General features: G+C 32.6%; 3 protein-coding genes and 1 long non-coding RNA gene across 11 annotated transcripts in view; 2 read left to right on the top strand and 2 right to left on the bottom strand.

The window, feature by feature from the left end:
* LOC126698098 (rust resistance kinase Lr10-like) overlaps nucleotides 1-24,366 on the top strand; it is a 94,161-nt gene extending 69,795 nt beyond the window's left edge. The window contains exon 4 of the mRNA XM_050395097.1: nucleotides 24,177-24,366. The gene's annotated coding sequence lies outside the window, so the exon portion shown is untranslated. The remainder of the gene's footprint in view (nucleotides 1-24,176) is intronic.
* LOC126698107 (rust resistance kinase Lr10-like) overlaps nucleotides 1-26,261 on the bottom strand; it is a 144,189-nt gene that overhangs the window by 31,310 nt on the left and 86,618 nt on the right. For 2 of the 5 annotated variants that reach the window (XM_050395123.1, XM_050395124.1), the window contains 2 exons: nucleotides 17,464-17,490; nucleotides 16,181-17,206 (listed from right to left, as the gene is read on the bottom strand). In XM_050395123.1, coding sequence (XP_050251080.1) covers nucleotides 16,181-17,206; nucleotides 17,464-17,467 — 1,030 coding nt within the window. In that variant the 5' untranslated portion in view covers nucleotides 17,468-17,490. Of the gene's footprint in view, nucleotides 1-16,180; nucleotides 17,260-17,463; nucleotides 17,491-18,312; nucleotides 18,388-18,703; nucleotides 18,738-26,261 lie in introns of those variants that run through there. The other 3 variants (XM_050395121.1, XM_050395126.1, XM_050395125.1) reach the window with 3 other exon arrangements.
* Nucleotides 1-26,261, top strand: part of LOC126698100 (rust resistance kinase Lr10-like) — a 96,141-nt gene that overhangs the window by 3,352 nt on the left and 66,528 nt on the right. Inside the window, exon 4 of one of the 4 annotated variants that reach the window (XM_050395104.1) lies at nucleotides 23,833-24,366. The exons of the other annotated variants lie outside the window; for them this stretch is intronic. Within the exon in view, the coding sequence (XP_050251061.1) occupies nucleotides 23,833-23,927 (95 nt within the window). The 3' untranslated portion in view covers nucleotides 23,928-24,366. Of the gene's footprint in view, nucleotides 1-23,832; nucleotides 24,367-26,261 lie in introns of those variants that run through there. 4 annotated transcript variants of the gene reach the window in all.
* LOC126698118 (uncharacterized) lies at nucleotides 6,967-8,775 on the bottom strand. The gene is made up of 2 exons (XR_007646389.1): nucleotides 8,381-8,775; nucleotides 6,967-7,204 (listed from the first exon to the last, which is right to left on the bottom strand). It is a non-coding gene; the product is annotated as an uncharacterized LOC126698118 (long non-coding RNA).

Here is a 26,261-nt window from a genome sequence, read left to right as displayed (position 1 = left end):
GATGCTCTAGGACTTCCTTGGTGATTTCTGATTTAATTTAGTGGTTGTAGCCTTCAGGCATTCATACTATTTAGTAATAAAAAATTTCAAAGAGTGTTTATTGTTTTTTTCTGATGGATGCTAGAGGACTCTTTGCTCACTCCATGAAATTTGCTTGTAATCAAATTAAATTCTTAATGTATATTATTTGATGTAAAATGAGTTAAATTTTGTTAAGAAGAAGCCTAGTCAAACCCTGTGCCAAACAACACATGTCACCTTCACAAAGTAACCCTGTTTATGTACAACACCCACTGCCAAAAAAATAGAAGGTATTTTTCAAGGGTCAAAACCCTTGAAAAACGTATGAAAAACTCTCGAAATTTTTATTTTTATTTTTTAGAGCCTGGGGAACCTTGATGACCTTTGAAATATATACACCATTGAAAATGAAATTTCAAAAGCCTTCACAAACCTCAAAACAAGTGTTTTATCTTTATTGATGATCGCCAACCCTTGGAAAAGGTAAAAATAACTAAAGGTTCAAAATTTTGAAATTACAACCCTAGATAAATGAGGTTGTTAAAGGGTCTCCCAACCCTCGAAATAAGGTTTTTCTCTTTTTTCGCTTAAAATTTTTCTTTTTTAAAAGAACCACAACCATGCACATATACTTTAAAGAACTACATATTACAAAATCTATATTATATCAAAACACAATATTATGGGCCTATTCGGTAAGGAAACTTGAAAACTATTTTGGGTTGATTAAAAGCCAAATACATGGGGCCCACTTTTAAGTTATGTGTTTGGCAAGGGTACTCAAATGAGGTTTTTTAGATAACAGTTCTCAGTTTAGGTGATTGAAAACAGGTATTTTAGGTGGTTGAAAGCATGTATTTTGAGAACTCTTGAAGAGTAGTTTTTAGTATTCAAATATAACCAGGTCCAAATCTCCTTCAATATGCGTTGCAAGTCTTCAACCACACGTACATCAAATTAAAAGACCACATATTACAAACTCCACAATAGTTCTAAAATTATAATAGGATAACTGGGATACAACAAAAGTTCACATATCCTCGCATGCCTCAAGGTAGTACCTGCCATTCAAGAGGGAAAAAATCAATAACTTTACCATTATGATATCTCCTAGTTTTGAAAAGCCACATCAAAAAGTTATTTATTTAACTAACTTTGCAATTAATAAACATTTTTTTTAAATATATATATATATATATATTTCAAGCGTGTTTTAACTTATTCTAAGGGAATTAATAACATTTGAGATAAAATTGAGTAATTTAACCACGCAACTTTGTAGTTTACTAGCTATTTGCTACGTTAATATTGAATTGGGTTATCCAACATGATCCAACCCACAACCTAACTGCAAATTAGATCAGTCTGATCTAGAGAATGAAATGAACCAAACTGGATAGTTCAATGACCAGGAGTTGATTTTGATCATTTACCTTGACTTCAAGGGTTGATTTTTTCAATTCAACTAATTTTTACACAATAATTTATGTTGATTCTATTTTTATAGTCTAGTAGTTCATATTTTGTGTCTAAATGCTTCATAATAAGATTTCTCACTCTATCCATGTTACCTTAGATTGCAGCAACGATTCAAGTACTAATGTCGAATTGCAATATTTGGATTTCAAAGAAGATAAGATGCATAGGAAAGAAGATTTATGTTCTAGTTGACCAAGACTAGTAAATGTTCAAAATCAAGATATACAATCTGATACAATCTGGCATCTCATTCGCACTAATAACCAAAACAAAATGGTAGGAAAAGGCGTAACTAAGAGTAGGACAAATGATGTATAAACTGGTCTTAGTTTATGTCCAAGTCCAACTACGAAGATGATGAGAAGTTTCACTAGCTAGTTGACTGAAGAAGATATTATCTTTAGTGACAGCAATGATAAAAAGAAAAAAAATCCTGTCCAATAATTAATTTATGCACACACACACAAAGACAGATTGATTAGAAAGGACAAACAGGGGAGAATGATTATTTGTTGAGTATAAAAATCAGAACCGGCCACTTTGTCATGTTCAACCAATTTCATACCTGCTCTTTTTGAACATGAATTTGTTGACTATTTGAAAAGCTCAATTTGTATGATAAAGCGGGCACTGTGCTATTCCCCTAAAAATGCTCTAAAAAGTCTCACCGATATTTGTGTGATGTGTTCCATGCACCTTCCTATCAAATTGAAGCCATGAGTCAACAAATACGACTTTTGCAAGCAGTGTAATTCTTATCTTTCTTGTTTCACATTATAGATTCTATTCATTTTTTTTTTTTAAATGTAATTGTCTAATGGAGATTCATGTTTTACTTTACCTCCTAAACTGAGAATTACTCGATTATTATGACACGGTACTATTGCTTTTGCGAAAAGTTTCCCCCATTACAATATAGAATCCAAAGAGAAATAATAATGAAACTTCAATGAACTTGTTAAATTGAGAGGGCACTTGTGCATCAACATGACCCACCATCACCAACCAAAACTAAACACAGTTATGGTCCATGGAAATTTCATGGAAGTCTCTTTATAATTATGTGGCAGCTCTTCACTTGGTTTAGCTTGCGTGTTATGCACACAAAAACAGGACACAAGCAGTATCTCTGTTTAGTAGCTAAATTCCACGTAGCTACACTTGCATCACAAATTCACATTAATCCATTAACACTTCGTTTGAAAGTTCTTAAAAGAGTGAAATAAAATAGAATGAGTAAATCATAAAAGAACGAAAGAGAAAGGAATAAAATGGAATGTATTTAAGTAATGGAATCTAATGAGAAATAATAAGAAAACTTGTACCAAAATCCTTTTTTAAAGGAGATGCTTCCAAATTAATCCTACAACAATAAACCTATGCTCTAATACCGATTGAAAAATCGCGTTATAGGAGATGCTTCCATATTAATCTGAAACAATGAACCTATGCTTTGATACCAATTGAAAAATTGCTATTTAGACCCCTAATTTGCCATCAATCTTGGCACTAGATACTTTTTTCAATTTGGCATTACATTCAACTAGTTCTTCTTCCAAGCTCTTGACCTTAAACCTATGGAAGAAATTCTCACACTTAACTTCATCCATTACATTCAACTATTTGTAATCTTGGCAATAGTTCTTTTTACATTCACTATTTGTAATGTTAGCAAATTTCCATGTCAAAAATCAAAATGGTTTTAGTGTAATTGAAAGTTTCCATATATTTTAATTTCATTTAAATTGTAATTGCATTGAGTCATTGAAGTTCAAGTTCAGAAGAAAGAGTACAAGTGCTGCAGAAGGATTCTTGATTGAGCAAGATTCATCATGTTAGGCGAAATTATGTGTAAGACAACAAAATTCGGGTTTTTTTTTTTTACACAAAACAGTTTCCTTGAAATCCGTTTAACACTCGATCGGGCAAGTTTGCCTAAGAAAATCAGTTTTTTTTTTTTTTTTTTTTTGGGACTTATAATTGAATAACAAACTCCTTTAAGTAGGACATTTATCAATTTTAATTTTAAGAAATAGTATTTAACATGCCTCAAAGTTACATTATTTTTCATATAATTATCAATTTTATTAAGAATCACACATAGAAAGCTTTGAGAGAGAATCTCTATATGCAATTGTATAGTAGAATCTGAATGTAAAATACATAGCCTTCGGTGTTTATATATAGAATCAAAGGAGAGCGAGAAAATAGGAAAAGACCTAAATGACTATTACACGTGTGCTAACTCCACATTATAAGCTTAAGTAAAACACATGTCGTTTAGCTACTACAGTCATAAACTACAAGTATCTAAGCCAGTTGAATAAATACTGCTACTTTATCAACTGTAGCTCTGCTATTCCATCCATCTGCAACAAATTTCCTTAAAAATACTGTGAGCTATATTCCCAATTATATGAATTTGCAAAGAAAAACTCGCTTTGGACTAGAACCACAAATACATTGTAACTTAAAATGTTACGAAATCCCATGATGTGGACGACATTGACTAGAACTTTATGGAGTCCATGATAATTTAAAGTATGTCGATGTAACGAGGAACGCTTTGGCCACCTTGTCATGCTCAATTAATTTCATACCAACTCATTTTCTTCTCTTCTTTTTTTCCTCCTTGTGGAATTTCATACTAGATCTTTGTTTCCCTTGAAACAACGTTATCATGATTGAGTAAATGAAGCTTCCTTATCTTTTTCCAAAGTCCCAAACTTGACATGAAATGAATTTATAGATAACTTTATTAACTAATTCTTTTTTCAATGATGGACACTATTAGTTCATAATAAAGACACCAATTTGTTTCGGTGTAAGTAGGATTCGAATTTAAGTCTCTTATTTGAGAATGAATTTTTTTTACAAATGAGTTAATTTTAGTTTATGAATTTATTAACTACTTTTTTCTTTTGATGATTTGATAGTAGCTGGTGGTTCAAGAGTTAAATAACTCAATTGACACTTCTTGTTATTTTTAACTTTTTAATGGAGATGTTTAGGATTCAAGTCCTTTTAACCCAACTATCAAATTATAAAGTCATTTTTATTGGAAACAATATATATATATCTCAATTACGTAACAAGCTTTTTGTGAATTTATTAACTATAGGGTAAAAAGAGTTTATTTGATGGTAAGAGGCTCACCAACAATATGGACAAGTTTGGTGCGGGTTCTATGCATGATGAGAAAGTATTTGTTGTTTATGGAATACCAAGTCAGCATCTAGTTGGTGTTTCATGGTCCAATTAAAACTTGACACCTTGAAAATTTTCAAACTCTCGCCCCTTTAACACGCTTTACACCTTCGTAAAATCGAAAGATTATCTTCTCCTTCTTTCTCTGTTTCTCTCTAGTACAACAGCACACACCAGTCCCTTGCACCTCCATGTACTCTCTCTCTCAGCTCCAAAGTTTGACAGCCACTGCTTAGCATCGCCGTCGGAGATAGAGACACACCGCTAAACATTACTAGTTCCTATGAGACCCGCCTTTGTCTTGTCGGAAAACGCCCAAAACCATCTCTTCTTCTCGTTGTTTCCAAATTCCAACCTTCGACACCAGAAGTTTTCTCGTACTTCCAACAAATAACGTTGCAAGAAGGTCTTCTCTCCCTCTGTTTTTATTTTATTTTATTTATTTATAAATTTTTCTGTTTATAGAGATGTGTTTTGTTTAAAAAAAAAATTGAATTATACATGTTTGATAAAATGCTTCAGTGAGGATGGCTGCACTAATAATACAGTAATAGTTTTTTATTATAATTATAAATCGTTTCCAGGTTGTCCATTATTACCAATCTTTGTTTTTCTCTCCAAAAAAAAGTCTTTGTTGAGTGTACATGATGACCAGAGAGTTGATAATCCAAAAGACTTGGGAGTCAGGCCCAGTGGAGGAGAGAGTTGCTTGGACTTGCTGAAGACTTTAGAATGCGACAAGAATTTGGAGATACACTGCTAAACATTACCAGTGCCATAAGAATTTCCCATCACCATCACCATCTTTCTCTTTCTTTTTCTTTTTTGGGCTTGTTAATTTTATTCATGAGTACTGCTCGTCTACTAATTATATGTAGTTTTCCAATTGGGTTAGTATGTTTTTCTTGAATTCTAATATACTTTATTGGGGCTAGATTCTTTCCTTTGATAAATTTTGACCACCAAGTTTGAGAATTTGGTGTTTATTTATTTGGTCAAGTTGTTTTTATGTTGGACACATTCAATTGCAACCAAAAATAGAGGAAGGGAATTTGCTAAATTCAATTGGGTAGGATAGTTTACCTAGTTATCTTTGTTTGATTAATTGCACAAAATTTTGATGGCTATGAATGCTTGATTTAACCGTTTTGTTTGATTTAAATGAATTATCAGAGCAATACAACCTTTTCTTGGCATCTTTTGTTCATTTATTTGATACTATATTTGTTCGGTATCTTGTTCACATTATTTACAAGAAATACCCTTAAAGCATGGCAACGTAGCAACCCCAAAGTCTCAAATAGTTTGTATTTACAAAAAAAAAAAAAAAAAAAAAAAACCTTACTTCAAACCGGCTAAAATGCATAATATAACCCTTCTACTCTCCACACTAGCTAGTGAATATATATATATATATTTATTTATTTATTTATGCTTGCGATGATTAGTTTCAACACAACACAATTCCATACTTGAATTGAACTCTTCTACAAACATTAGTTTAAGCACAACTTTAATGTGTGTTTTTGTTTATTGTTTTTTTTCCCCCCTAATATTGTTCTTTTTTTTAGGGCCTTGCAAAAAATTCTGAAGTATGATGGATAGCATTTTGGATGGTACTTGGGACAACATATTGCACAACCAATAGACAACATTTTGGACTATTTTGGAACACATATTGCATAGTGGAGGAACATTTTGGACAATATCTTTTATTTGACAATTTTGTAGATAGCACAATTTTGACAATTAATTGTATAGCTAAACACTAATTATAACCATCAATTTGGAAGTTTTTTGTAACTAATGAAGTTACTCAAACATAGATTTTGTGTATGTTTGAGTAGCTTCTAATTAAAAACTAATTATACGCAAATGATATAATTTTTTAATGCAATAGTACAATTTATTCTTATATTGTAGATTCTATATGTGCATGGTATGGTTATTCAAGGTGAATGATAGTTATGTATGGTGGTTGAATTGCAATGCTAGATTGTTTGAGCTGAAATAGTGTGGAGGAATGCTAGATTCTTCAAAGACCCAAGAAAACTTTAAATCCATCCCCAAGACTACTGATCCATTATGCTAATATGAATACTCATCAAGGATTTTTTCTAATCCCTTAACTTGGTATTATTATGAACCAAACGTGACATTAAGTATATCAAAGAATAACAATTTGCACATCTTTTAATTGGATCAAGTATAGATTATAGATGCTCGTTACAAGCTTCTTCCTTTTCTTTCAAGGGTAAATAAAAATAAAATTGCACACTACAACTACATACATTATAGCTTAGATTGTTCAAACACATACATTCATCAATCACAAAACTGATCAAAATTGAACTCAAATTCTTCAACATCAATATTAACCGAAGTCCGATGTGTCTTATAACAAATTTCTTCCATTAACTCTGTGTCAACCTCATCATGCTTATCAATTAACTCTTCAAAATTGCTTCATAAATCTATGGTATTGTCTCTTCATCGCCTACAATATTTTTCAATGAGCTCTATCTTGCAACCAAACCATTTGAATAGTATTAAATTGTAATTACTCAAGACAAAAAATAAAACATCTTGAGTAAATGCACCCAAAAAAAAAAAATTTCTTTTTGGATGGGAACAAATAAGATTATTGAAAGAAAGCTATTATCCATTTATCCTAATGTAGATAGTATACCCTATAATAACAATTCATAATCCTCTCAATCTTGCACATAATCCCATGGGCTAAAAATATATCTTAATTTGTATCAAGATACTCTGGTGACAACCTAACATAACCCTGAGGGGTTGAGGTTCCAACTACAATTTGGTGGACAACCCAAAAAATACTTGGACCAAAGGCCAAGAGTTGCAAATATGATATTTCAAAATTTCCAGCTAGCTTAGCTTGAATTCCACAAGCTATAAGGCTTAGATTTGAAGCACTAAATAATAAATATAATGAAAATTGAAAGAAAAAAAAAAGATATAGATTTGAAATTTTATTTCCATGGAAACAACATAAACTCTTAGTTACACCACATTTGAATAAATTCCTTAAGCACTTTGTCTTAAGTTAATTGGTATTTAACTTGAAAAACAAAAAAATGAGTTTAAACCACCATAGCATTCAAGTGAGGAGAAAATACCAACAAGAATTAAAAGATGAAAAAAGACTATTGAGGCAATGCTCAATAAATCACATAAGGCAATGACAAAAGAATTACAAATGGTGGACCCAAAGATATTGATGCTTGAAGGTTGCATCTAGCTATTCACCATAAGATAGATGTGTAGTTCAAATTGTTTACCATCTCATTAGACAAATTTAAAAGGCCATAAGAGATACCAAATGGGTATTTTTGTATTCTTCCATTTGGCTATTCACCATAAAACAAATTTGTAGTTCAGATCGTGTAACAACTCAACTAATAAACAAAGAAAAAGCTTTATTTCTCGACCGATGAAACTGCAACATACTAACCACTTTTAATCTAATCCAAAAGAACAATGAAATAAAATAAAATAAACCTTTTACTGTATTATTAGTGCAACAATCTTCACTGAAGCATTTTATCAAACATGTATAATTCAATTTTTTTTTTTAAAAAAAACACATCTATGTAAACGGAAAAATTTATAAATAAAAAAATAAAAAATAAACAGAGGGAGAGAAAACCTTCTTGCAACGTCAGTTGTTGGAAGCGCGAGAAAACTTTCGGCGTTGGAGGTTGGAATTTGGAAACAATGAGAGGAAGAGACAGTTTTGGGTGTTTTCCAACGAGACAAAGGCCGATGTATCTCTATCTCCGGCAGCAATACTAAGTAGTGGATGTCAAGCTTTGGAGTTGAGAGAGAGTACATGGAGGTGCAAGGGGCTGGTGTGTGCAGTTGTGCTAGAGAGAAACAGAGAAAGAAAGAGAAGATAATCTTTTGATTTTACAAGTGAAAGCGTGTTAAAGGGGCGGGAGTTTGAAAATTTTCAAGCGCATTTCTGTAATTTTAATTTAAGTGAGCTAGTATCCTGACTTGTCAATTTTTATACAGGTGTCAAGTTTTAATTAACCCATGAAACACCAAGAGATGCTGACTTGGTATTCCAGAAACAACATATACTTTCTCTATGCATAATGTTCCATGCACTTAAACCTTGACTCATGAGTCAACAAATAGCTTCCATTCATAAAAACTTGTAAATGACATTTTGCAAGTAGTGTCATGTCATCCCTATCTTTCTTTGTTGCTTTCTCACTAGAACATCAATTAAAAATACAACTTGAGGTCCCACACGTTAAATTAAATAGCTCGATGAAAAGTTCTTCATGTTCAATTAAATTAAATATGTCACTACTAGAACATCAATGAAAAATACAACGGGTCTTATAACACATAAGAAAAGTTGATTAAATTCTTCGTTATTCAACCATAGGAATATTAGGAAAATCGTAACTCAAATTAATCCATGAAGCAACCGCTTCCCACCAGCCTTACAAAAAGGGGCCCATGACAAGATTGAGAGCAATGAAATTTTACACACTGAGGTACAAAAGGAAAATCCCAACACAAATTTTTTTTCAACATGGGCTTTATATCTTCTATAATGGGCTATTAGGCCCAGTTTATGTCTAAAAAGTTCTTATGTATAGAGCAACCTAGAAAATAGTTATATTTGTGAGTAATTTTCACGCAATGGCAAAAGACTTCTTAAGCCACCTATATCTGAGTAATTTTCACTCAATGGCATAAGACTTCTTGAGCCAATGGTGTCTGAGATTTCTTCTAAAGAAGTAAGTTTAAGTTTGACTATTATTCACTCTTCCTATGGGATGTGCTCGACGACTACTAGTGAAATAAAATTAAAACTTTTAAACGAAAAACAGAAGCTGAGTGCAACAATTTTCCAATATTTGATTCTCTTTTGGTAGAACCAATATTTCTTTCATCCACATGAATTGATTGCAATTTGCAACAAGATTCTAATATTTAGTATTTGTTTCAAATGTTAAATTGTGCTATTCTAATATTTAGTAGTTGTTTCAAATGTTAAATTGCACTAGCACTCCTTGAACTTTCAAGTTGTTACATTAAGCTCCGTTTGGGGGGGTGGGGGGGTGGTGGGGGGGGGGGGGGGGTCAATTTGGTACAAATAACTTTGATACTAAATCAATATTTAGGCCCCCTTCTATTAGTGCCCTATCCATTTTCTACCAATGGAACACCCGGTCTTAGAACACATGGGTCTCAGGTGAGCCAAAATGTTTTTGCATCCAATAATGAAAAATGAAGGAAATATTGAGAAAACCAAGGATGAAAGTAGGAATTTATCTTTGAGGAACCGAAACATGAACAATAACATTTTTTGATGATTCAACATTCAAGAATAAAAAATATACTAAAATTCAAATCTAAATTAGTATACAAGAATAGAACTAGTATCTATTCCATATTAACAAAGCATAAATAAAATAAAAGACTCAAATAAATTTTTTTTAATATATTTGATATTATTTATGATATTTTAAAATGGATCTTTTTTTAAAAAAAATATTGAAAATTATTTATATTCATTACGTAATAAATTTTGCTATAATTTCTCTTTTAATGTAACCATGTTGAAATGGTCAACAGCCAAAAAACCTAGCCCTTCCTGTCTTGGATTCTTACAAGGTAAAGAAAATGACAACATTTCTTACTTTCAAATCTACACCGTCCAAGTGGAAATGCAACAACTCCACAGCACTAGTAATATAGAAACTTGGCCAAGGATTCACATCTTTCAGTTTCATATTTGGGGCCCTAACTTGGATTCTTACTCTCACATCACGGCATTTACCTCTCTCTTTCATCTTGATTTTTCAATTTTCCCTTTGCTCTCTCTCTCTCTCTCTCCACTAAATGTGTGGTAGTATTCACGTGAGCGATCTTTGTACATTTATTGTAAATTTGATTTTATTTCAACATATAAAAAATTTCATTATTGTTGTCTCTATATTTACATTATGTGCAGGTTTGGTAGCAATTTTTTATGGTAATTTATTTGCATAGAATTATTCAGCAAAATATATATATATATATATATATATATTTGCATGGTGTTTATCAAAATATATATATTTTAGTAACTTTATATTAGATGTGTGACAAAAAAATTAAAAAAAAATTAGCTTCTTTCTAATAAAAGTTAATATTTACCAAAGAAATGCTTAAAATAAAAAGCTTTTAGCAAATAAGCAAGAGCCAAATGCACATGAAAAAAAAAAAAAACTTTATTAGTGAGTCCCACCATAAGAACTCTCTCCTCTCTCCCTTGAGGGGAAAGAATATGGTTGGTTTATGAAGGAAAATGGATCCTTCAATTTTCTATTCTTTCACCCCAATCCATTCAATTTAGTGCTTTTTTTTTTTTTATTTTTTTTTTTTTATTTTTTAAATGGATTCATTTTGAACCTTAAGTTATGAAACTATTGTCATTTTAGTACATTCACTTGGCTCACAAACACGTAGCTAATAAAATAATTAGGAATAATTAATTACTAGTAATAAAAAACCACTTCTGCGTCTAAATTTTTTTTTTTAAAAAAATCAACATCAAAAAAGAAAAATGAAATAATGATTTTCTAAAGAAAATAAATAAATAACTTGAATTAAAAAAACAATCTAGTTTCCTTTTATTTTCATTCATTTTTTGCGAAAGTTAGAGTTGCTTGTGATCAAACCATTCCAATTCTTGGAACAAACCTCGCACATTGTTATCACAGGTAATTAGAAGATGGATTTTGTAGTTTTCACTTTTCACTGACACTTACCACTAACAAATAAATAAAATAAAACAATGTTACAACACAGGTTTGCTCAAGAACACAAGCAAAAAATGAAGGAGAAAGTAATGTGTGATTTCATTGAATTGATTAATTATGTTACAACATAGCTCTTTCTTTCATACACAACGACAGAGCATGAGGAGGAAAAACATGATGTTACTATCTAACCGGCAAAGGCACAAAATAACCATCTCCTCCACAAACCAGATGCACCAATCAACTTATGACACGAGGCCTCTAAACATTTACAGAGAAATGAGAAAGACTACAAGCCGTATAATTTTGTGTGTAAATTTTTTTTCACCATGTATAAAGTTAGATAGTGTTATATTCTCTATATACAGTTAGGGGTGGCAATTTTTATCCATATCCATGAACCCACCCATTACCCACCTTATTTGGATAAGCCTTAACCCAACCCATTTGAATATTTGGGTTAAATGGGTAAACACTCATTTGGTTATTTAATTAGATGGGTCTAAATGGATAATCCCACTAATACCCACTAAACCCATCTAAAATTTAAATAAACAACATAAAATCTAAATTTCTAGAAAATGACTAAAATACCCCTGAAACTTAAAAAATGACCAAAATACTACCAAAACCCAAAAAATGACCAAAATACCCCTAAAACCCAAAAAATGACCAAAATACTCCCGAAACCTAAAAATGACCAAAATACCCCCCAAAACCTAAAAATTACCAAAATACCCCCAAAACCAAGAAAATGACCAAAATATCCCTGAAACCAAAAAAATGACCAAAATACCCCCAAAACCCAACAAATGACCAAAATACCCCCAAAACCTAAAAATTACCAAAATACCCCCAAAATCCAAAAAATGACCAAAATACCTCTGAAACCCAAAAAATGACCAAAATACCCCCGAAACCTAAAAATGACCAAAATACCTCCAAAACCCAAAAAATAACCAAAATACCCCTAAAACCCAAAAAAATGACCAAAATACTCCCAAAACCCAAAAAATGACCAAAATACCTCTGAAACCCAAAAAATGACCAAAATACCCCTAAAACCTAAAAATGACCAAAATATCTCCAAAACCCAAAAAATGACAAAAATACTCCCGAAACCCAAAAAATGACCAAAATTCCCCCAAAACCCAAAAAATGACCAAAATACCCCCAAAACCCACAAAATGACCAAAATACCTCCAAAATCTCTAAAATGAACAAAATACCCCCCAAAACCTCTCAAATGTCCAAAATATCCCCAAAACCCAAAAACTGACCAAAATACCCTCAAAACCCAAAAAATGACCAAAATACCCCCTAAACCTTAAAAATGATCGAAATACCTTTGAAACCTTAAAATTACCAAAAATACCCCCGAAACCTAAAAAATGACCAAAATACCTCTGAAACCTATAAAATGATTAAAATACCCCAAGACCTAAAAAATGACTAAAATAACCCCCAAAACCTAAAACAATGACCAAAATACCCCAAAAACCTAAAAAAATGACAAAAATACCCCCAAAACCTAACAATTACCAAAATACACCCTAAACCTAAAAAATTACCAAAATACTCCATGAACCTAAAAAATGACCGAAATACCTCTAAAACCTAAAAAATAACTAAAATACCCCAGAAACCTAAAAAAATTATCAAAATACCCTGAAACCTAAAAAATGATCGAAATACCCCCAAAACCCTAAAAAAATGACCAAAATAACCCCAAAACCTAAAAAAATGATCGATAAAAACCCCTGAAACCTAAATTATGACCAAAATGCCCCTAAACATGTAAGATGACCAAAATACACCTGAAACATCTAGAATTACCGAAATAGAGGTTTCAGGGTATTTTGGATGTTTCAAGGATATTTTTGACAAATTAAAGGTTCTAAGAGTCTTTCATTCATTTTATAGGTTTCGAAGGAATTTCGATAATTTTTTAGGTTTTGGGGTTATTTTGATAATCTTTTAGATTCTAAGGGTATTTTAGCCATTTTTTAGGTTACGGGGGCATTTCTGTCATCTTTTAGTTTTAGGGTTATTTCGGTAAATTTCTGGGGTTCAGAAGTATTTTGGTTATTTTAGGTTTTGGGGTATTTCGGTAATTTTTTAGGTTTCGGTGGTATTTTGGTCATTTTTAGGTTTCGAGGGTATTTCGGTCATTTTTTGGGTTTCAAGGGTATTTGGTATTTTTTGAGTTTCGAGGGTATTTTGGTATTTTTTTTTAGGTTTTGGGGGTATTTTGGTCATTTTTAGGTTTTTGGGGTATTTTGGTAATTTTTTGGGTTTCGAGGGTATTTTGGTAATTTTTAGGTTTTTGGGGTATTTTGGTCAATTTTTGGGTTTCGGGGGTATTTTGGTAATTTTTTAGGTTTCAGGGTATTTTGGTCATTTTTTGGGTTTCAGGGGTATTTTGGCCATTTTTTGGGTTTCGGGGGTATTTTGGTCATTTTCTGGGTTTTGGAAGTATTTTGGTCATTTTTAGGTTTCGGGGGTATTTTGGTAATTTTTTGGGTTTCAGGGGTATTTTGGTAATTTTTAGGTTTTGGGGATATTTTGGTCATTTTTTTTTTGGTTTTGGGGGTACTTTGGTCATTTTTTGGGTTTCGAAGGTATTTTGGTCATTTTTAGGTTTTGATGGTATTTTGGTCATTTTTAGGTTTTGATGGTATTTTGGTCATTTTTTGGGTTTTAGGGGTATTTTGGTCATTTTCAGGTTTCGGAGGTATTTTGGTCATTTTTTTGGGTTTTGGGGGTACTTTGGTCATTTTTAGGTTTTGATGGTATTTTGGTCATTTTTTTGGATTTTGAGGGTATTTTGGTCATTTTTTGAGTTTTGAGGGTATTTTGGTCATTTTTAGGTTTTGGAGGTATTTTGGTCATTTTTTAGGTTTTGGGGGGTATTTTGGTAATTTTTAGGTTTCGGGGGTATTTTGGTCATTTTTTGAGTTTTTGGGGTATTTTGGTCATTTTTTGGATTTCAGGGGGTATTTTGGTCATTTTAGTGGTTTTTAAGCATATTTGGTGATTTTAGAGATATCAAGGGTATTTTGGTCATTTTAGAGGTTTCATGGGTATTTTACTAATTTTAGAGATTTTGGGGATAATTTTGGATGTCCAAGAGTATATTGGTAATTTTGGAAGATTAGGGGTATTTGCATCATTTTAGGTATTTATGGGTATTTTGAAGGTCAAGAGGGTATTCAAGTAGTTTTAGAGGTATTTGGGTCATTTTGGGTTAAATGGGTGGGTTACTAATTAAATGGGTTGGGTTGGTAATGGATAATTAATTTATATATAAACGGGTCATAAATGGATAAATGAGTAATTATACACCCAACCCATCTATGACCTAACCCATTTATGACCCAACCCGCCCATTTGCCACCCCTATATACAGTGGAGCTATCATGTGTTTTCACTATTATAACTTTATTTACGTTAGTTATTCCGTTCTTCCAAAGCTTTCAAAAACATTTGTTCCAATGACTTATTGTTTTCACCGTTTAAACATAACTTAATTTTGACAAAGGTTATTGATAAAATTGAGAATGTAATTCGTTATATATTGAATTAAATTGGTAGCACGATTGTAGTGACCATATATGGTTGGATACATGGTATGCATACCATGCTCCTATAGCAGAGGCAAGTAACAGAAGCACAACAATGACCATATATGGTTGGAATAGTTCAAGCTTACTCTCTATTTGTTTGTACATTTATAGGATGCTGGAGGATACTCAATATTTCCAGAAAAGTTGAAACATGTTGAGTATTTTTTCATTTAGGCAAGTAAGAGATTGGGACATTTTGATTTCAATATGGTATTCAGAGTCCAAGTTAGGCGTGATTCATTAAGCAGAGGATGTATAATCATAGACAATTTTAATTCCCACACACCAATCTCAAAAAAAGTAAACAAAGCCATGCCCTTGTTCACTTAAATTTTTGCTACATCTTGTGCACTTAAATTAGTACAAGACGAATAAGTAAAAATATAAGTCACATTTTCAAGAGCTAAAACAAGAATATTTTCATTCAATGGGACAACTCTAATTGAACAGCCTGGTTGATTAAGGAATATTAATTATCTGCACAACAATAATTTATCCTCTGTAGGAGGCAGAGCAGCCACTAATTATTTATGAATTGATCGCTTTTTTTTTTTTTTTTTTTTACTTTTTTTTTTTATGATAATAACAAGAAATTGCTAACCATGCATATGAGTACTGAATATATAAATAGGAGTAAAGCAATTTCTACAACTGGGCTATTGCCACTCCAAAATATATTGCCCGGTTTTTCAGCATTGTTTATTAACTTAATCAACTACACATTCACAATTATAAAGTTATAAATATTTTTTTCCTCTTAAAAAGACCTTAAGAAATAAATATACCACATGCTAAGCAAAAAAGAAAATTTGTTGTAGGTAAGGATAGTTATCATAAATCAAGGGACCAATTATTTGTCACACAAAAATATGAAGTGTCTTTATGCTATCATATATGTGAAGAATAATTGCCCCAGTTCCACTGTGATGTTAACTTTCCCTTGCATTTAAAGTATAGCCGATTTACTTTATTCACCTGATTGAAATGATGAACTAGTTGAATTTAAATTGTCTCTTACATCCCCTGTTGGTCTCGCTGGTGATGATGATAGGAAAGGCTTGGAAGGCATTTGTAAGCATTCAACTTCTCCTTCAAGCATTTCTACAACTTTGTTCATTGAAGGACGGTCACTAGGCTTCATTTGTATGCACCATAATGCAACTATGATCATCTTCTTAACGATTTTCTTCTCCTCCTCTGTGGCATCTTCTATTTCTATATAATTTCCTTCGCAAAATTGGCCATGGACCCAAGTTGGGAAGTAAAGTTGGCTTGAATGGTCCGCGGATGCATTCACGTTCTTTCTTCTGCTTGCCATTTCCAACAATAACATGCCAAAACTATAAACATTAGCTTTATAGGAGACCCCTCCAATGTTTTTATAGAACAACTCTGGAGCTATATATCCTAATGTTCCTCTTGCAGCAGTCAACGACACTATGCAATCATTCATTGAATAAAGTTTTGCAAGCCCAAAATCAGAAACTTTGGGAATGAAGTTCTCATCGAGAAGAATGTTATGAGGCTTAATATCAAAATGCAAAATTTGCATGTCACATCCTCGATGTAGATATTCAATCCCATGAGCCACTCCAAGAGAAATCTTATATGTTTTTTCAATACTTAAGGGAATACATCCTTCTCGAGAAAAAATGTATTTTTCAAGAGAACCATTAGGCATTAATTCATATATAAGGGCACGTTTTGGTCCCTCAGCACAAAAACCAATGAGTTGCACCACATTCACGTGGTGAATCCTTCCAATTGTTGCAACTTCATTGATAAATTCTTGCCCATTAGCTTTGGGTTTACCCAACATCTTTATAGCTACTAGAGGGCCACTTTCAAGCTTTCCTCTATATACAGAGCCATAGCCTCCTTCACCCAATTTGTCCTTGAAACCTTTGGACATCTTCCTAATATTTGAGTAAGAGTACCTAATTGGCATGAGGTTAATTTGGCTTTGCAGAAATTCTTCAATAGCATCATACATTGATAAATGTCTCTTACGCCACTTATATATCAAAAATGCCACCACACATGGAATCCCCAAGGCAGTCTTTGTTTCAAGGTAAAATAATACTGTGCAGAAACATAACCGAAATTAGCATAAGAAAACAAATTTCTTGTTGCACCTGTCAGCTTTTTAATTTCAAGTTGAAAATATAGTTAGACTTATAACTACACACCTTCTTAATCCTAGTAATTAAGCACAATATATGTTGTTTCATGTTAATGTCACAAATATTTGTGTCTTGTTCGCATGGTAAACTATTTTTAATCTCAATCTTAAGGAATGACATGTTAAAAAAAGTAGAAGAAGAGATTCAGGTTGTTACCCATTTTCACTGACACGGGCAAATAATCTGCAAGAAATATTAACAAAAAGAATGTGAAATTACTTTTTCCTAAGGCAAAATGAATTGCTAATTAGTGAAACAAAGTAACCTGAATAACCTGAAAAGTCTAAGGCCTAATAAAACTGCATTAACGACTGTAACAAAATTGCAGTAAGATCTCTCATTAGGCCATGCTTAGCAAGAAGTATAAACAACCATAAAACCAGTTGATTTATAATTTATATATCTGGTCTTTAAAATTATGATGTCACTTTAATTGAGTGGAGCTTAATCAAATGCCTACAATGTTCTCAATAACCATTAGTTAGAATTATGTAGTTAAATAAATAAATTTATCACTTCCTATTTCCTAACATCTTAAGCCTTTGTAAGAATTGGTAATTTAATATTAGTTAACTTATTGATGGGGCTACTGAATGTGGCCATTGAGTCAAGCAATCCTATTTTAATTAGGTTATAATAGAGTAAATGTTCAGACATGCATCCTGCATTGAATATTAAGTACTAAGCCTTTATTCTCACGGAAATATTGGGAGCTAGGAAAGGTAAATTTTTAATAGAAAGAAGAAGCTAATTTCTTAATAAATTCGAAAATTTTTACTTTTCATATCATCAAGCCTAAAAGATTGAGATTGTTAATAAAATTATAATTAAATAATTAATAAATTCAAAATTTCCTAAGAATTTTATTTATCAGAGATCAACCGATTGCCCAAGTACATGGTTATTCCTCCATCTGTGTCATCAACACACATTAGGTGCAATTATTCATGCAATTCTATATTAATTACTATCCTTCAAACAACTTCTTTCAGATAGAAACCTCACCTTTGAATAAAGCATCTGATTTTCTTTTAATTTTATTCCACCATTCTGCATTGTCGAAAATTGAAAACCAAAATGCTGCATTTTTGACAAAGAAAGAAAAACATCAACGTCGAGAACTTTAAAATTGAATTTAGTCATTATACGGAAACTACAATAACTATTCCCTAACATGTAGGGTACGCACGAGGTAGCTATCTTCTTAAAAAATTCGATACTTTTTTACTTTTCATTCCTCAAGCATAAAAGTTTGAGATCAACCAATTGCCCAAGTACATGCTTATTCCTCTACCTCTATCATCATCACATCAGGCACAATATATTACTCATACAATTCTATTTTATTGTCCATTCTATATTACCCTTCAACAACTTTTTGAGAAAGAAACCTCACCTTGGAGTCTAAGTCGGATACGGTCAAGCAATCCTGCAATGACAAATAAAAGAAAAAAATCAGCGTTTAGAAACTGATAGTTTTTAGACCCCTTAAAACAATTGATTTAACCTAGGTAATTAGCCAAGTTGTTACTTAGTCCAAATTAACAAATCTAGGTTATCACAATAACAAAGATCATATCATGCAAAGTAGCGGAAAGATAAATAACACAAGATATGATCACCCAGGAAACCAAACAAGTAAACAACTGGGGAGGATTTGACCTAGCTATCCTCAAGGTAAACTTGAATCCACTATCTTGAAAGAATCGAAGTTCATACAATAAGACTTACAAGGCCCCACGCTTGATTTCTTATTACTACCAACCAGTAGAACTTACTGACACGACCACGTGCAAGCTCCGAATCTATGGACTCCTTCTTTCTTGGATTCACCACTAGATACAAGCATACCAGCTTGTGTTTTCTTTAAACTTCAATGGCAGCAACCGAGTTGATCATCAAGGTGTAGATAAATCTTCTCCTTGAAAACCCTAAGTTTGTGTAAAGGAAAGCTCCTCTAGATCTCACAAGAGATTTACACAAACCGCAATATGAGCAACACTAAAACGTGGCTAGGGTTTGCCTTTTATACTTAGGACAAATTAGAAAACCCTAAAACGTTTTAAAACAACTAAGGCTGAGTTGGAAAATCTGTAGAGAAAAACATTCTGCTCGAGCTTCGATCGATCGAGCCTAAGTTTTGATCGATCGAACCAGGCCGAAATGCATAAAACTTTTATGCATTAGCTCGATTTCAACTTTACATAAATGCACAACTTTGAGCAAGACTAAAACACTTCTAAACACATTATTTTAATCATGGTTTGCCAACAATACATATTAGAGTTATAAATATATAAATACCTAAGTCTTTAGAACTTAACAAACTCCCCCTTTGGCAATCCGTGACAAAACACAACTAGAAGCTCAAAGTTTACAAAATAAAAGCCCTTTACACAAATAATGCTCATAAAATAAATTCAATCCTAACTACTATCCATCAGTTGCAAGTGTAGATAGTAGCTCAATTGAATCAACCTGTATATTTCCTGAAACACTAAACAAAATGCATAATGCATGTGTGGAAAAAATACAAGTAAACAAATTAAATTCTTGATTTCAAACAACACACAATAAAGACATATATCAATGAATAACTCATAAATATAAATCAATAAAAGTTTGAAACAAGAAACATATTAGGAACCAAAAAAAATAACACTCCCCCTAACATGAATATCCTATCAAAAACATGGCAAGAGCTAAAAAGGTAAAATACAATGTGAAGCACCTAAATACAATCTAAACTCTACAAGCTCCAACCAAAGAAATACTCTCCCCCTGAAAACAAAAACTCTACAAATACTCCCCCTTTTTGTGATGGAATGCCAAAGGGCAAACAAACTCCATCATCAAAAGAGAGGTGGTCTAAACTGTGCCAACTCCGCACGTAAGGCACGGATCTCATCAAACACGTCCACCAAAATCTGTCCATGAGTCGCCTGAACGATCAAGACATGATCCAACATACGTTGAATCACTGAATCATCCGATGTAGTCAGTGGAGGAACATCAGTACCAGCAGCAGCAATACCAGATGTCTCAGCATCATCAGCACTTGTAGAAGAGGGAGGAGGGGGAACAACACTAAATGACGCACCCCTAGGACGGGAAGGAACAGCTCGCATGAGAGCAGCCCTCTGTCTAAGAAAGGTGGCACCTATGGGAGCAACGACATGAATAGGCTCACCAGACAGGAAACCATTTAAACCTAAAAAGAGAAAAATCCTATAAATGAAAATAGGATGAGTAAGCGCATGTCCTACGGCAGAACTCCTATGAACCTCATTCAAAGAACGAAGGAACAGATGAGGGAAATTGATCGATGCACTAGAAACAAAAGCATACAAAAACACACATTGCTTTAGAGGGATGGTATGGAAATGAGAAATAGGCCACAACGAATGACACGCTATCCTAAAGAAAAGATAAACAGTCTCGGTAAGCTCAGCGAACATGATTTGAGAATTAGAACCCCACTAGATAGATGACCCAGTGATGTATGACATAACAACATCTAAGGAGGGCAACTCATCATAGGGATAGTCAGGCTCCCGAATAACCGGAACCCCAAGAGCCTCAGCCACTACCCCAGGGGTAATGGTGAACTCAACACCTCGTATCTAACTTCTAACAAGGGTGTTAGAATCATAGACGTGGCAAGAGAGGTTCGAGAAGAACTCTCTAATCAGGGCGGTCAGGCGTGGATGATCTATCTCTAAGAGAGGCAACCAACCTCTAAACTCAAAGTTAGCCCTAATGGCTGGATTAATCTCATCTAAAATCATAGCACGCTCAGCCCAAATCTTACGCTTACTGTTCAAAGTCTCAAAGGTCTCTCTGCTCTTATCATTCCTAAACACCTCACTCCTAGAGGGAGACTCAGAGGAAGTAGAAGGGGTTCTATAGGCTCTAGTTTTCCTAGGCATGGTGTTAGGATAAGGACCAAAACACAAAGCAAAAGAACAAAAAAAAAATACTAAGGGCAAACTGCAAGTTAGCATATAAAAAAATATAGAACAAAATCTATATGATGCATGAACAATTTAAGTGGCATGATGCATGTTCTAATGCAGTGCAATTAAGTCCAAATAAGTTCAAATTCACAAAATTGGCTAGAATATAGAGGTATTAACACAAAAAACCCCAAAATTTGGAAAACCACTTGATCAATTTGAAAGATATTGACTAATTGATCATCTTACAAGATAGATTTCAGAAAATAATGACCAATTACATCAATTGAACAAGCCAATTTCATCAATTTAACCCAATTTGAACAAAATCCCCAATTCGGATCAATTACAAACCCTAGAATTTTCAATTTTTCACAAATCCCCAAATTGATTAAATTAACCAACATAGATCATGAATATAACAATATAGAAGCAAAACCCAATGATCAATTTCAGAAAAAGAGGATTGATTCAACAAAAATCCCAAAAATGAATAGTTTCGAAAATTCCCTTAAAATGCATGAGTTTATGCATGAAAACAAGAAAATAAATGCAAAAGGAAGGGTATAAGGGTCTTACCAGCCTTGGGAGACAAAAACCTTGCAAAAATTTTGGAGGAAAACGAGAAAAAATCCTTAGTGGAGCCTAGCCAAGTCGGAGAGAGAGAGAGAGAGAGGAAAGTTTGAAAAAGTTTGAAAAAGTAATTTTGAAATAGTCCAATCTGACTTTTAAAAAACTTGATTCACGAGTTTTGATCAATGGAAAAACATCCTTGATCGATCGAAACAGACAGAGACTTTAACAAAACAAATTTAAAAAAGTTTGATCGATCGAAAATCAGTTTCAATCGATCGAAACAGTCAGAGGCTCTCTCAAACATATTTAAAAATTTTCGATTGATCAAAAAATAGAATGGATCGATCGAAATGGATAGAGGCTCACTTAATTTGAGGAAAAACACAGTTTTTTGAAAAAAATTCAGAATTAACTCAAAGTATTGAAATTTAAGAACAAAATGCATGAGTATGTGATAATGTGATTTTCAAAAACAAGAATTATAAGCCCAAATTTCCCAAAAATAAAATTTCTTGCATTCTTCATAAATTTTCAAGCAACAAAGTAATTTTGCACAAAATTCAAAGTATTTGCAAAACTTGGTTGGTCAGACCATAAACACACACAATAACATATACAAAGTTTAGCAAAGAGTAACTCGTGTAGTGTGTGCAACTAGCAAAAGCTTGAGATACATGTGAGGTGATATGTGAATAGCAATCAATCACAAAGTCTACAAAATTCATCACAAAGAATTTAAAAGAGACTATCACTTAAAGAGTTACATCATATAACTCCCACATCTCCTAGATCATGAACTTGCAATCATGTAAGTTTCTTGAATTTATGCCTCATAATATACACACCAATTGTAAGTCATGTGATTTTGGCATCAAGCCTAATAGTACACACCAATTTTAAGTATTAAGCAATTTAAACTGAGGCTTCACCTTATGTTCTTTTCGTGCATGTGCTATACTTTTTCAGGCACAAAATCTTATGATATGCACTAAAGTGTTCATGATTAGCTAGTGAACAGTGGTGAGATGGTTATTTATGCCTTTCTCTAAAAGTTCAAGTCCGACAGTCAAAAACATGTGACTTCAAGATTAAGACAGAGTAATCAAAAACCATAAACATCTTTCCCACACAACATGCACTACAAAGCTTCAACTAGTAAAGTGCAATAAGTAAGCTCATAAAAACTAAACAAAGTAAAAACGACATGTTATGTGAAAATAAATTGACCAACCTTGTTCTTCAAAAACCAAGAACAATAGTACAAAACACAATCTGCTTCCTTTTTCTTCCCCTTTTTTTTTTTAATTAAAAAAAACACCTAGAATGAAATGCATGAATGTTATATAATGCAAATCCTATGAAACAAAAAACAAAACCAAAGAACAAAGGTTACAAAGGGTAGAGCAATGAAGTACAAGGACCATGTTAGAAAGACTCAGTTAGTTCAAGTCTTTTGCATCCAAATCCTTTTAGATGCACCATGAGCATTGGAGTTCTTATTCACATGGGAATGATTATCAACTCCAAGATTGGAATAAAGGTTTAAAACCTTTAGCAATTCACCAATAAGTACCATAGGATCTTGTGCTTGAGGCACAGGTACTTTTGGGTTATGAGTTCTTACCAAATGATTCACTAGAGAAGTTCATTTCCTCAGTAGATTCTAAACGTTTCCTTGGTTGGGAAAAGCTACAAGACATTGCTCTTGGCATAGCAAAAGGAATTGAATATCTTCACCAAGGATGTGATCAACAAATCCTCCATTTTGATATTAAACCTCCTAATATTTTGCTTGATCAAAATTTCAATCCAAAAATTTCTGATTTTGGTCTGGCCAAGTTGTGTGCAAAGGATCAAAGTGCAGTGTCCATGACTACAGCTAGGGGGACCATGGGTTACATTGCACCTGAAGTGTTCTCTAGGAACTTTGGGAGCGTGTCTTACAAATCAGATGTTTATAGTTTTGGAATATTTTTGCTTGAAATGGTTGGAGGTAGGAAAAATGTTGATGTATCAACAAAGAACACTAGCCAAATATATTTCCCAGAATGGATCTACAATTTGTTAAAGCAAAAAGAAGACCTATGAGTCTATGTTGAGGATAATGGTGATGCTAAAATTGCAAAGAAACTCGCAATTGTGGGACTCTAGTGCATCCAATGGCACTCAGTGGATCGTCCTTCAATGAAAGTGGTGGTCCAAATGTTGGAAGGAGAAAGAGATAAGTTAACCATGCCTCCTAATCCCTTTGCGTCTACAAGTCCTACAAGAATCAATGTAAGTATGCCTGCAAGGCGTCTAAACCAAGAGTTAGAAGTCATCCTAGAATCAGAGTAGGAGTCCTCAACAATCATAAAAGTTGCAATCATTTTGTACTCAAGGATTGAAATTATTAACTTTGTAGTTAATGTAGGGTCTTCAAGTTTTCTTATATCAGGTTTAAGCAAAATTATACTCATAAAAATGTATTGCTTAATTCCTATTGAGATAGTAAAGAATATACAGTTAATTTTTTGTTGTTTATAAATGTTTTTATATTTATTTTTATAAAATTTCATAGTTTCGTAGAATAAGGCTTTATTTCCTTATTTTAGATAGGTTTTAAGAGAATTTGAGTCAAACTTGAGCCCCTTCTTCCTGAACTAGGACTTCCTTGGTGCTTTCCAATATAATGGTTGTAGCCTTACGGCATTTATACTCTTCTTTAAATAAATAAAAATTCAAAGATCATTAATTTGTTTTTTTTTTTTTTTTTTAACCTAATGGTTGGTTGAGAACTTTTCGCTCTTCCATAAGATTTTATTGTAATCAAATTAAATTCTTAATATGTTTTATTTAATGTAAATGTGGTTAAATTACGTTAAGAAAGAGCTTGAAGAATGGTTGTTGGAAGAAGAGCACTCACGCCATGTGTCAACTTCACACAATGCCACATCAACGCTATTGCCAAATTAATGTGCAAAATCATTTGCAGGCAGCAACGTTAGAACATTTGCCAAGCTAGCAACTTCTGGCCACGTTCAGTAGTTAGCAATTTAGCATTGAATCTCATTACCCGACTAGATCCAACAGGAGTGGCTCTACTAATTGTATGCTTTATTATTATTTTTGTTATAATGTTATTTGTATGAATGTATGCGTGTAGTATAAATATAATATAATTTTATATAATTTAATAATTAAGAAATGCAGAGAGTTTGTTAAGTGTGTGGATTGTTATTATGATATAATAAATTTTTGTTATAAAGCTAGTGATTCAAGGAAAAAAATAGTAGAGTTAGTGATTGCTAAAACATTAATTGATTGACTAAGTAGACACTAAGTGTATTATTTATATACGAATGAGTGTGGTTGTGTGGTCAATAATTAATACAGTGTCAATGAGTTGAGGTTTTTTCATTTAGTTAAAAATATTTTTATAAAAAAATAACAAATTGATAGTGACAACGGCATAAAAATAAAATATTATACAGATTTAACAAAATAAAATAGTCACACATACTCACATTGACAATAGAAAATGGCAACTGATAATGAAATAACATATAATGATTTCAAGATATAAAAACTCGTAAAAGAAATTATAAAATTTCATATATTTATGAGTGTTTTTTTTTAAAATATCAATCACTCAATATATTGAAGTTCTCTTCTTATTAAATTTTGTTCAACTTAAGTTTCATTACCACCTTCCTGACAAATTCCTGGAGCCAGCCCATGACATGAGAAAAATGCGTTAACTTAGAGTTGGACAAATGATCTATATGCAATCTGCGAAGATGACGAGAAGTTTCACTTGAAAGTTGACTGAAGAAGGTATGGTCCTTTAGTCACGGCAATGATAATCCTATCTTATAAGCAATCATGTATCCAATAATTCAACAACGTAGACACACAAAATACTGATTGATTAGAAAGGACCACTATCCAAACGGGGAAGAATGATTATTTGTTGTGTAAAAAAATCGGTACTGACCACTTTGTCAAGTTCAATCAATTTTATACCAGCTCTTTTTCAAGATGAATTTGTTGACTACTTGAAAAGTTAGTATGACAAAGTGGGCATTGTACTATTCCACTAATGTCCAAATTGCAATATTTGGATTTCAAAGAAAATAAGAAGTATATAGGAAAGAAGATTTATGCATGTTCTAGTTGACCAAGACTAGTAAAATGTTCAAAATCAAGATATAAAATTTGGCATCTCATTCGCACTAAAAACCATAACAAAATGGTAGGAAATTAAAACAGGTAAGTAAGAGTAGGACAAATGATTTGTCTAAACTACGAAGATTATGAGAAGTTTCACTGAAGAAGATAAGGTCCTTTGTGACGGCAATGACAAAAATAAGAAAAAATCCTGTCTTATAAACAATCATGAATCCAAAATTGATTTGCGCAAATCAGTACTGGACACTTTTG

This window comes from Quercus robur, chromosome 9 (genome assembly GCF_932294415.1).
Source record: "Quercus robur chromosome 9, dhQueRobu3.1, whole genome shotgun sequence".
In the NCBI taxonomy this organism is placed as follows: Eukaryota; Viridiplantae; Streptophyta; class Magnoliopsida; order Fagales; family Fagaceae; genus Quercus; species Quercus robur.
This window is presented reverse-complemented; position numbering and strand designations above follow the sequence as displayed.